At 42.9% G+C, this 12,983-nt stretch overlaps 1 protein-coding gene across 1 annotated transcript in view; it reads left to right on the top strand.

Moving 5' to 3' along the window:
• Positions 1-385: 385 nt before the first annotated feature.
• Positions 386-12,983, top strand: part of LOC139323098 (protein CEPU-1-like) — a 177,053-nt gene continuing 164,455 nt past the window's right edge. The window contains exon 1 of the mRNA XM_070952318.1: positions 386-500. Within this exon, the coding sequence (XP_070808419.1) occupies positions 386-500 (115 nt within the window). The remainder of the gene's footprint in view (positions 501-12,983) is intronic.

Consider the following 12,983-nt stretch of genomic DNA (forward strand, 5'->3'; position numbering starts at 1 on the left):
GTGTTTCCCCGAAAATATGACCTACCCTGAAAGTAAGCTTGATTTTTACATGTGTGCCCAATATAAACCCTACCTCCCAAAATAAGCCCTGATTAAGAACCCACCCACTCCGGGTGCACGAGTAAAAATTAAGCTAGTGTTAATGGGAGGGTGGAGCTGCCCTACTTACAGGCCTCGCACACTCTGACACCTGCTCGCCTTGCAGGCCCAATGTCCACTAAGCTGTCCCTTCTTCTGCGGGCGCTTGTGGCTGTTCGCACACATAATCCACAGTTTCCATTTCACTGTCAGATGTCTTCTGGAAGGCCTCTGCAGCCAATAAAAGTGCTCCAGATCGATCCGGAGCTCTGTTATTAGCTGCAGAGGGCTTTCCGGAAGGCCTCTGATGGCAAAACAGAAGCCAGGGGGTGCCACATGCATCAATCCAGAGCCCGTTTCTCAGCTGCAGAGGCCTTTCTGGAAGGCCTCTGATGATGAAACAGAGGCCGGGGGTGACGCACGTGAGTGGCCTGCAGAAGAAATGGGCCAGCAATGGGCTTCTGCTGGGCGGGGCTGTCAGTGCCGCTACCATGAGGTGAGTCAGTAATTAGACATCCTCAAAAATAAGACCTGTTGCCTTTTTGGTAGTAAAAAAAAATATAAGCCCGTGTTAAGGAATTTGCAGAGTAACCCTTGAATAGCAAGGATGTGCACATGAAAGCGATTGAGAGTAGGTACGAATAAAACACAGTTAACAAACAGATACACTGAGTTGTGTTTACTTTCAGGAAATACTAAGGCACAGTCCAATAAACAGTCCAGGTCATACACATATAAAGCAGGAGATAGCAAAACGACAGTCCAGGGATAATCCAATAACAAAGTCTTCTTACCAGTCGTCGTAGTCATTCACAATAAACAGTTCTTCTGGATTTGCAAACAGTAGCATACAGAGATATCAGAGAGCAAGAACAGCAAAGAGAAACAAATCATGTTTCTAGCTCCCTCTTAAGGAGATTGGCTACAGAGCTAACCAATCAGGACACAGTATGATGCAATACAGCAGTCTTAAAGCTATATTGATGGTTTATATATTGCCAACCCAACAAAGTAGGTAATACTCATTTCCTAGCAGCCCGGGTCTTATTTTTGGGAAAACACGATAAGTCTAAGTGCTATTACTATTGCTATTCCGTCAACTACTCTTCTATCATCTGATAATGATCCAAACTTCTTGTCAGCTTTTCATAAAATGAAAAGAAGCAAAGAATTGGCTTTGAAGTACTTGCGCTGGTAAAGGGAGAATAATTCAAGAACCCGGCTCAGAAATGCTCCTGACGACGAGCAAAAGGAAGCCTGAGACAATGACTTCCCCCCCAAAAAAGGCATTTTCCCAAGGCTCATCTTTATTATTGCCATTGGTTGTCCCTGATTTAATAATCCATCAGAGTTGTGGTTAACACAAGAGGGTCTCTGAGTCATTAGCCTCTCTGAATCGCCAGGAGGATTTATTTGCCTAAAATATGCCATTGATCTGTTTGGGGTCCATGGGGATATGTGGGCTTGTTAGGTTAATACCAGTAGAGAGCTTTTCCTTCCTAAGCAGAAATTACCATGCGGTCATGTATTACATTGAGATGCGTGAACCCCTCCTGTGCTTTTGAACAGAAGAAAATCCAACTTTGATACAGGTGGGAGAGTTGAACCCAAGCAGGGCGAACATTTTGAAGCAATGCGGATACATTTTCTTTTGACATTTCCAGAGTGGCACATAGAAAGAAAACAGCTCTGAATTATTATTATTTTTTTATCAATACGTTCACCTTCTTACAGTCTGGTAGGAAAATTGGCATGCTTGTCTTCTTAACTCTACATTATGTTCCCCATTGACTTCTCCATAACTGCGCATTATGTTCCCCATTGAGAATACTGATGTGCCTCTGAGCCCTCACTAGTTTTCTCAGAAAGGAGGGGAGAAGTAGGGAATTAATACCTTATTATCATTCCTTCCAAAGTGTCCTGCCAGCAAGATCTCTTGCTGAAAGCATCAATCTCCAGGTCTGTTGCACATTTAGACTGGCCAATGAGAGTATCTCCTTTTCTTTTCTTTTTTTTAAAATATCTTTGAATCAGTCTTGACTCCTGATCAGTGGTGGGTTCCGTCCGGTTCGGCCGAGCCGGTAGCGGTGACGATATGACATCACCGAACCAGTTCTCCCCCCCCACCCCCCCATCCACGTTATTCTTACCTTTTATTTGGTCCCACCCCCAATCTATTGTTGCCTCCTGAGTCCCAGCTGATGACTAGAGGGAAAAAAACTGTTGAAACTCTTGCCGCGGGGCTTCAAAGGGCCGTCCTACAGCTGATCAGTGTTAAAAGCAAACAAATGAGTCAGGTCATAAGTGCGAGGACTGGTCGGAAGGGCGAGGACCTTCCAGAAATGACTCTGACCAGCTAGCCATACCCGCCTAGTCACATGACCTCCAAGCCACACCCACAAAATAAGCCATGCCCACAGAACCGGTAGTAAAAAAATTTAGAACCCACCCCTGCTCCTGATGATTGCCTGGATTAGTCTATGTGGGTTCCTTTCCTTAGACTAGGAGTCGGCAACCTTAAACACTCAAAGAGCCACAAAGGTCCTAACCTAACCATTCTGGAGCTGGCCAGAAGTCTGGTTCCCCCACCATACAGTCTCCTCCTAGCGTGGCATCGTTTTTCCTCTGCTGACCGGAAGTCCGGTTCCCCCACCATAGAGTCTTCTCCTAGCACGGCACCCTTTTTCCTCTACCTGTCCTAACCAAAAGCCCTATCAATTGTGGAGCCAACCGGCGACAGGGAGCCACAGCAGAGGGATGAAAGAGCAACATGCGGCTCCAGAGCCACGGGTTGCTGATCCCTGTCTTAGACATTCAGAAAGTAGCTTGCCCTTGCCTCCTTCCTTGGGCTGAGAAAAAGGAATTGATCCAAAGTTTAAAGCCAACTTTGGCAACTTTAAGACTTGTGGATGTCAATTCCCAGAATTCCCCAGACAGCAGGACAGGCTGAAGAATTCTGGATGTTGATGTCTACAAGTCTTAAAAGTTGCCAAGGTTGAAACTCTGATTTAAAGTCTAAAGCTGAACAAGAATTCACAGTCTCCCAGTTTGGTGCCTTAAAGTCATAATGCCAAACTGGGTCTCTGTCACCTTAAGTACTGGGCTTTAAATTCCTGATCCATGCAGTACAGTCTTTCGATGGACTTTGAAGTTCATGGCTAACTTGGTGTGTGTATACCTAGTCAATGAGTGTCATTTGTACTAGGATGGGGAATCTATTTTTTTATGATGGAGAAGTAAGTGAGGGAAAATGAATAAGTATCTTCCTTCCTTCCTTCCTTCCTTCCTTCCTTCCTTCCTTCCTTCCTTCCTTCCTACCTACCTACCTACCTACCTGCTTTCCTCCTATCTTTCATTTCTTCCTCCCTCCCACCCTCCTATCTTTCCTTCCTTCCTTCCTTTCTTCCTCCCTCCCTCCCTCTCTCCCTCTTTCCCTCCTATCTTTAGTTTCTTCCTCCCTCCCTCCTATCCTTCCTTCCTCCCTCCCTCCCTTCCTCCCTCCCTTGCTCCTATCTTTCATTTCTTCCTCCCTCCCTCCTATCTTTCCTTCCTTCCTTCCTTCCTTCCTTCCTTCCTTCCTTCCTTCCTTCCTTCCTCCCTCCCTCCCTCCCTCCCTCCCTCCCTCCTATCTTTCGTTTCTTCCTCCCTCCCTTCCTCCCTCCCTCCCCCCTTCCCTCCCTTCCTGGGTGTCATGAATGGAATCCTCAGGCCATTTTCTGAAAGTTTTGTAGCTGGCATAGCTACAGATACAGCTTCACAGGTGCGGATGTGAGCAAGTTTGAACGAAGAAAAAGGACGTACTAGTCTACATTGTCACTGATACTCTTCTGAGTACCACAATTATTTACACAGTTCTGGTCCTGAAGCTCTGGGAATTTAATTAGCATATTTCTTCTGTGGAGGAACAAATAATACAGGCCCTAATGGTGGTTCTATATTAAGCTTAGAGACCACAGAGACTGCAGAAAATGAAAAACTTGGGGGAAAAAAACAACTTTTAACACCAATTTCTTAAAAGGTGGTCATACTGCAGGGATTGAGACAGCATAGAAGCCATAGTGTTGTTGGACAGTTAACTTATTCTGATTGGCACCATCATTGTTGAGATTGTCTCAACATCTATAGATAGCACCAGGTTGGAGAAGATACTCAACAAAATGGATTCTGTTTGTCCATAGGATGGACGTTAAGGCTGGGATTTCTCACCACCGGTCACAACTTTGGTCTAACTGCAAATTACATTTCTCATCTCATCTTGGTTGCTTCGCCTCTCAAAGGCTGCTGCCTCTGAGTTAGAGGGGAAAGGATCTGTCATGAATGTGACATGTTGTTTGTATGGGATGAGGGTTATTTGGTGATGGTGTGGAGGAGATTAAATTGAGCCTAAAAACTCATTGATTAAACTGACAGCCAACTCAGTTCTTCTGACAAAATTTTCTGTACCCATCACGACAAATTCTGAGTGAGGAATGGCAGACCCTGAATGCTTTCTGTATTAAATCCACCCAGTGCAGAAAAAGGGGGTGCGTTAGAAAGAAAAAAGCTTTCAATCTCATTTACTGGGGATAGTTTAATTAAATATTCATTCTGAAGCGTACGTCCTGTCAAAACACAGGCACAAAAATGTCTGCTCTCTCCTCCTTTCCCTTTTTGTCAAACGTGTAAAATATTATTTATGGTCTGAGGCCATAACAAATTTACTGTGAGAAAACAGTATGTCCCCAAGCAACATTAAGAGATTTCACCATCCCAGAGACAACAATGAAAATAACAGTGACTGATGAATTAAATCAGGGGGAAAATATATTAAGAGAGTTGGAAGATACCTTTGAAAGGGAGATAGGGGCCTGAGCAGAAATTTTGGAAACTAGGCAGTGGAAGAGGGTAGGGATGGGAGAAATACCTAGATTTAACAGCCAAGAAGCAGATGCAGACAGAGATAAAGATCCAAGAGAGGAATATGGGAGGCAAGCCAAAAAAAAAGCATAGCAATTAAAGTATTGAAGCGGGCAAGAGACGATGGATAGATGATTTCTCTTTTTTGTTGTAGTTCTGATTTGCTTTTGCTTTTCTCTCCCTTTCTTTTCTTTTTTTAAGTAGGTGACATGACTAAAAGTTAGGTAGGATAGAAAGAAAATGTCTTTTAATAAAGGGTGACATGATTAAAAGTTAGAATAAGAGATAGAAATAAGAGAAGGGGGAACATTAGTGTATACACTTTTCTATAATAAAATAAAAGCAATAACAAGAGGAAACGTGGAATAATTGAATAATGACAGACTGCAACTTAATATAAATGTGCATCATTGTTAGAAATATATCAGTTGATTGAATGTAATAACTATGATTAATTCTACTAGTTTTATTTGTACGAGAATATATGACACCCAGGTGCCACCCTGTTCAAACATTCATATGTTTGTAAAAAAAATTTAAAAAAAAACTTGAAAAGGAAAAAAAAAGAAAGATTTCACAATCCTTAGTTTTAGATAGAGGCTATATTACATATTGTTACAACGAAGTGTCAGTCATAGGCATTGAATCTTTTCTCTACAGATCCAGGAAGTGATGGCTCTCCCAATTCAATCCGGCATTAATGATATTAATCACACTCCAAAAATGGTGTCATCACTCCTCCTGAGACTACACTTACAAAAAAATGTCCTTTTGGTTGTTTTAATTAGATACAGTTGAAAGCTAGTGACATTGCCAAATTTTACAATATTTCACATGAGAACACAACGATCATATGGAAAAACTCTTTGAGAAATGTGGATATTTCAGTACAGCTAGCTGGATGTCCGTGCTTCGCTATGAAACTACCGTATTTTTCGGAGTATAAGACGTTCTGGATTATAAGACGCACCTATCTTTTTTGGTGAGGAAAACAAGAAAAAGAAATCTACCTCTGACTCCCAGCAATTTTGCCTCGTTGCAGCAAACAGCAAATAGCCTGCTTTACTTTCATTTTCGTTTTCAGCATAGCTTGATTAGCACAAGAAAAAAAAAATCTACTCCCAGCAATTTACCTCCTTGCAGCAAGCAGCAGAGGCCCGCAACCTGCAATCTCTGCAGCCTGAAACAGCTGAGAGTCGGGAGGCCGATCCAACGGACAATTAGCTTGTGCTAATTAGGCTGTACTGAAGCTGAAATGGGCTGTTTCTTCTTGCTGCAAGGAGGTAGATTGCTGGGAGGCAGAGGCCATAGGATGGGGCCCAGTGGGTGGGTGGGGTTACATTCAGTGTATAAGTTGCACCCAAATTTTCACCACCTTTTGGGGGGGGAAAGGTATGTCTTATACTCCAAAAAATATGGTATGTGATCGGGCATGATAAATTGACACTTAAAGCCTGAAACTTAATGTAGAATGTGTAACTCTGTAGCATCAGAGTGTGTTAATATAAGGCAGCGGGCAGTTGGAACAGAGGGTGAGGGAGAGTAGAATGTCCCAGCCCTCAGGCCGGATGAGTCATGCGCTGGCCATGCCCATGCCCGGTTTAGCGAAGGGGTAGCATCAGAGCATGTTTATATAAGGCAACTGGCAGTTGGAACAGAGTTCAGGTCTGTTGAGCATATCTGCTTAGAGAAGGCTGCAAAGCACTGTGAAGTGGTATATAAGTCTAAGTGCTATGGCTATTTTCCTCCCTCCCTCCCTCCCTCCCTTCCTTTCCTTCACAGTAATTAGAACGCAGTATGGCAGGCTAATTCTGCCAACTGCCAGCAGTTTGATTCTGACCAACTCAAGATTGACTCGGCCTTCCATCCTTCCGAGGTCGGTAAAATGAGGAGCCAGATTGTTGGGTGGCAATAGCCTGTAAACCGCTTAGAGAGGGCTGTAAAAGCACTGTGAAGCAGTATATAAACCTATAAACCTATAAAGCCCTTCATGGCTTAGGGCCAGGCTATTTGTCGGACCACCTGCAACCAGCGTCAACTTCCCATCGCCCGGTACGCTCTCACAGAGAGGGCCTACTCAGGGTGCCATCGGCTAGACAATGTCGGCTGGCGACACCCAGGGATAGAGCCTTCTCTGTGAGTGCCCCCACCCTTTGGAATCAACTTCCCTTGGGGCTCCGGTTGGCCCCTGACCTTCGTACTTTCCGCCATGAATTGAAAACCTGATTATTTATGTCCCTCGGCCTGGACTGATGGGGTAGTATTTTTTAATTTTTTAAAATACTTTTTTGATATTTTTTATGTATATTTTTAACAGTCACTTGGTCGATTGTCGTTGTGAGCCGACCTGAGTCATCGGAGATAGGGTGGCATACAAATTTTATAAAATAAATAAATAAATAAATAAATAAAAGTCTAAGCGCTATTGCTGTTGCTACTAACTTGACAACTGGAGCAATTCTCTTAACAATTGTGGCAAGAAAGGTCGTAAAATGAGGCAAAAACTCACTTAACAACTGCCTTGCCTAGCAATAAAAATTTTGGGCTCAATTGGGGCCGTAGCATGGCGAGAGTTATCCATCTGCTTTCGCATGTGATGAAGCAACGGGCTTTTGTTCCCTGCATGCTTGCGATATCTAATATAATATATCACAGCCGAACTGAGCAGCCAATAGCCGAGTGCAGGATTTGTGTTCGAAAGAAGAGCTGAAAACAAGTCATTGTGTAAAAACAGCGGTGCTGAACAGTGCATTCTTGTTATGATGGCACACTTCATTCAGCACCATTCTTTCTGTGGAGCGCTAAGAAAAATCTCCCGAGCTCTCTTGTGTTCCGTGTGTTCTTTTGTGGGCAGGTGTAAGCGTGCCTGGTTTTAAAGCACGAGACCAAGCAACGAGTCAGTGTGAGTGCTTGTTGGCAAAACGTCTCTCGAAGATGTGAATGTACGTCTCCATTTTGATGCGCTACACAAAGCGAAAATAAAGCACAAACGTAGGAGAAATTTTATACAGCCACTGCTACTGTCCTCTCATTGTGGTCTTAGGCCAGATAATTTCATTGCAGGATTTAGAATAGAACAGAATAACAGAATTGGAAGGGACTTTGGAGGTCTTCTAGTCTAACCCCATGCTTAGTTAGGAAATCCTGCACCACTTCAGACAAATGGTTATCCAACATCTTCTTAAAAACTTCCAGTGTTGGAGCATTCACAACTTCTAGAGGCAGGTTGTTCCACTGGTTAATTGTTCTAACTGTCAGGAAATTTCTCCTTAGTTCTAAGTTGCTTCTCTCCTTGATTAGTTTCCACCCATTGCTTCTTGTCCTACCCTCAGGTGTTTTGGAGAATAGTTTGACTCCCTCTTCTTTGTGGCAGCCCCTGAGATATTGGAACATTGCTATCATGTCTCCTCTAGTCCTTCTTTTCATTAAACTAGACATACCCAGTTCCTGCAACCATTCTTCATATGTTTTAGCCTCCAGTCCCCTAATCATCTTTGTTGCATTTGAGCTACTCAGGTTTGCCTAGTTACCTCCACTCCTTTCCTTGGTCCCCGTAGGGGCGATTAGAATATACAACATATATTAGCGGTTTTTAAAAGGCCATTCATTGACTAACTGGGCTGTGCTTTCTTCCTTAGACAACTTTCTTTATGTCAAAGATAACCACAAACTAGAAGCTTATGGGATTTATCTGTGGGGTAGTTACAGATACAATTTTATCTGTTCTAATGGTATGTGGGAATGGCCTTGGGAGGCAGGATGGAGAGGCAAAGACGAGACAACCAGCAGTCAAATATTTCTCAGTCTACAGAAGGTGAGAGAAGCATTTCAGAAGGAACCTCGCTAGTTTTCCATAGAGTAAAAAGGAGAGGAGAGGAAAGATACTTTCACTGGGGCAGGGGTCGGCAACCTTAAACACTCAAAGAGCCACAAAGGCCCTAACTGGAAGCCCCTCGTTCAATTCTGGAGCCAGCCGGAAGTCCAGTTTCCCCCACCATAGTGTCTCCTAGTGCGGCGTCCTTTTTCCTCTATCTATCTTAACTGAAAGCCCTATCAATTGTGGAGCTGACTGGTGACAAAGAACTGCAACAGAGGGATGAAAGAGCCACATGCGGCTCCAGAGCCACAGGTTGCCGACCTCTGCACTGGGGTCTTCAGTGCTCTCTGAACTTGGTGGTTTTCTTGCAGATGTTTCATGAACTAACTAGGTAACATCATCAATGCTAGAAGGGAGCAATGTTTGTGGAATGTGGGAGAAGGAGGAGAAGGAAAAGGACAAGGAGGAGAACAATGATTGTGGGACCCTTGTGTGTTTTCTGAGCTTGGCGGCTGTTGTTGTTTTTTGCAGACGTTTCATTATCCAAGTAGATAACATCAGCGTTAGGAGGGTGTGAGGTTTGCTCTGTGTTTATACACAAGTGGCTTGCCCCGTCAGTATTGGTGGTTGGTGGTGTCATGGTTAGGCTGTTGTTTACAGTTTGATTGTCTGAGTTGGTTGTTACTTGATTGGGTTTGTTCGCTGCTTGATTGTTTCCTTGGTATTTTTTTTTTAATTTTGATTTATATGCCGCCCTTCTCCGGAGACTCAGGGCGGCTTACAATGCATTAAGCAATAGCCTTCATCCTTTTGTATATTTATACAAAGTCAGCTTATTGCCCCCACAAACTGGGTCCTCAATTTACCTACCTTAGAAAGGATGGAAGGCTGAGTCAACCTTGAGCCTTGGCGAGATTCGAACCTGCAGTAATTGCAGGCAGCTGAATGTTAATAACAGGCTATTAGTCTGTTGCGCCACCAGGCTCAGTATTAATCCTGATATTAGTCTCTGCTTATCTGGGTGTTGATTGCTGGCAAGGAGGTGTTTTGGTCCTTTTTGTTTCCTTTTCAGCTTTTTTTTTTTATTCTCTCTTTTGAGTGGTATGTAGATGTTGTTTATCTCAATCTGCCTGTTGATAGCTAATTTGTCTAGCTGCCAGTCTTCCAGGAATTGTCTAGCATTATTTGGACTTGACTTGGTCTAGAATATTGGAATATTCTATTCTATTCTATTCTATTCTATTCTATTCTATTCTATTCTATTCTATTCTATTCCATTCCATTCCATTCCATTCCACTCCACTCCACTCCACTCCACTCCACTCCACTCCACTCCACTCCACTCCATTCATAGTCCTATTCTATTCTATTCTATTCTATTCTATTCTATTCTATTCTATTCTATTCCATTCCATTCCATTCCACTCCACTCCACTCCACTCCACTCCACTCCACTCCATTCATAGTCCTATTCTATTCTATTCTATTCTATTCTATTCTATTCTATTCTATTCTATTCCATTCCATTCCACTCCACTCCACTCCACTCCACTCCACTCCACTCCATTCATAGTCCTATTCTATTCTATTCTATTCTATTCTATTCTATTCTATTCCATTCCATTCCATTCCATTCCATTCCATTCCACTCCACTCCACTCCACTCCACTCCACTCCACTCCACCTTACTCTTCATTCCAATATTCTATTCTATTCTATTCTATTCTATTCTATTCTATTCTATTCTATTCTATTCTATTCCATTCCATTCCATTCCACTCCACTCCACTCCACTCCACTCCACTCCATTCATAGTCCTATTCTATTCTATTCTATTCTATTCTATTCTATTCTATTCTATTCTATTCTATTCTATTCTATTCTATTCTATTCTATTCCATTCCATTCCATTCCACTCCACTCCACTCCACTCCACTCCACTCCACTCCATTCATAGTCCTATTCTATTCTATTCTATTCTATTCTATTCTATTCCATTCCATTCCACTCCACTCCACTCCACTCCACTCCACTCCACTCCATTCATAGTCCTATTCTATTCTATTCTATTCTATTCTATTCTATTCTATTCTATTCTATTCCATTCCATTCCATTCCATTCCACTCCACTCCACTCCACTCCACTCCACTCCACTCCACTCCACTCCATTCATAGTCCTATTCTATTCTATTCTATTCTATTCTATTCTATTCTATTCTATTCTATTCTATTCTATTCTATTCCATTCCACTCCACTCCACTCCACTCCACTCCACTCCACTCCACCTTACTCTTCATTCCAATATTCTATTCTATTCTATTCTATTCTATTCTATTCTATTCTATTCTATTCTATTCTATTCTATTCTATTCTATTCCACTCCACTCCACTCCACTCCACTCCACTCCACTCCACTCCACTCCACTCCACCTTACTCTTCATTCCAATATTCTATTCTATTCTATTCTATTCTATTCTATTCTATTCTATTCTATTCTATTCTATTCTATTCTATTCTATTCTATTCTAACCAGGCAACCAAGCCAAGCAAGCTTAAACTAGCCAGGTTTTGCATCTTGTTACACATCTTGCTCTATGCAAACATATATATGCCAGAAGTGCTTCCAGAGGAAAAAAAAACACCATTATTTTGTGCAGCTAAGAAATGTTTTCTTTTCAAATTAAGCTCTGTCTCTTAAGGAATCAGGGAAGAGGGGCGACCGTGTGGAGAGCCCCACAGCAACTTCCGTTGGAGACCTCCCCATTTGCTGTTTCCCTCTGAAAATCTGTTTCTTCTCCCTCCGTGTCTGCCTTTCAACCCAAGGAAAGAACAGACAAGCCTGAGATCCTATGCTATTAAAAACACAGGAGGAAACAGTCAACGTTAGCCAAAGGGGGGGAAGTGTGAAACTGGCAGGGAGAAAGAAAAAGCCATTTTCGGATGGCAAAGAAAATGACAAATGTGAATTCTATGCCCCGTTCGGAAGCACTTTTGCAAACAGAAGGAAATAAATTGCAGTTGCCGGCGTTCTGAATGCACCCAGACTCCGGGATCCATCTTTTCACACTTCTGCAAACTTGCAAACTCTTAAAAAGGCCACTACTTCCAGATGCTTCAAAAATAGGCAGGCCAGAGATTCTTGGAGCGTACTGCAGTTCTACTTTCTTTAAGTGCAATGGGAGATTAATGGGTAAAGAAGCAGGTCCTATAGGTAAACATCATTGCAGTTGGAACATAATGGCCCCTTGGAGCTGACTGCTGCTTAACACTTTTTACGCTTTTTTCCACCCTCTGTCTGCTCGGCTATTAAGCTCACCTATCCGGAGACATTATCTGGTGCTGAGCCCAAATGGGATTCTACCCTATACCATCCTATTTGCAGGTTGCAACCTTGGGATAATACGCTGGGTGAAGATTTCTCTATCTTACTGAAGCCTCAGCAGGTGGGAACTCTGGCCTGGGTTGGGATAGTTTGAAGCAGGGTGTGATGGGTTGTGCATCTGCAGCAGCAGAGAGGGTGTGTGTGTGTGTGTGTGTGTGTGTGTGTGTGTGTGTGTGTGTGTGTGTGTGTAGGATTTGGCCAACCCAGCATTCCCAGAAAGAAAAGTTCAAGAGACTGTACAATCCCAAGAAGAGATTCAAAGTAACCAGATTCTAGAATCTCCCAGGCTATATCTATTAGGTTAGAAGGTTATAACTTTAGTCTGGCAAGATTCTGTCTATTGGTCCGTCTATGCTCTTAAAGGATTGGTCTTGATTGAATAGAACAGAATAACAGAGTTGGAAGGGACCTTGGAGGTCTTCTAGTCCAACCCCCTGCTTAGGCAGGAAACCCTACATCACTTCAGACAAATGGTTATCCAGCATCTTCTTAAAAACTTCCAGTGTTGGAGCATTCACAACTTCTGGAGGCAAGTTGTTCCACTTATTAATTGTTCTAACTGTCAGGAAATTTCTCCTTAGTTCTAAGCTGCTTCTCTCCTTGATTAGTTTCCACCCATTGCTTCTTATCCTGCCTTCAGGTGCTTTGGAGAATAGCTGGACTCCCTCTTCTTTGTGGCAGCCCCTGAGATATTGGAAGACTGCTATCATGTCTCCCCTAGTCCTTCTTTTCATTAAGCCAAACATACCGAGTTCCTGCAACCGTTCTTCATATATTTTAGCCTCCAGTCCCCTAATCATCTTTGTT

Source organism: Pituophis catenifer, unplaced genomic scaffold, assembly GCF_029215685.1.
Source record: "Pituophis catenifer annectens isolate HBS135680 unplaced genomic scaffold, rPitCat1.0.hap2 SCAF_12, whole genome shotgun sequence".
Classification (NCBI taxonomy): domain Eukaryota; kingdom Metazoa; phylum Chordata; class Lepidosauria; order Squamata; family Colubridae; genus Pituophis; species Pituophis catenifer.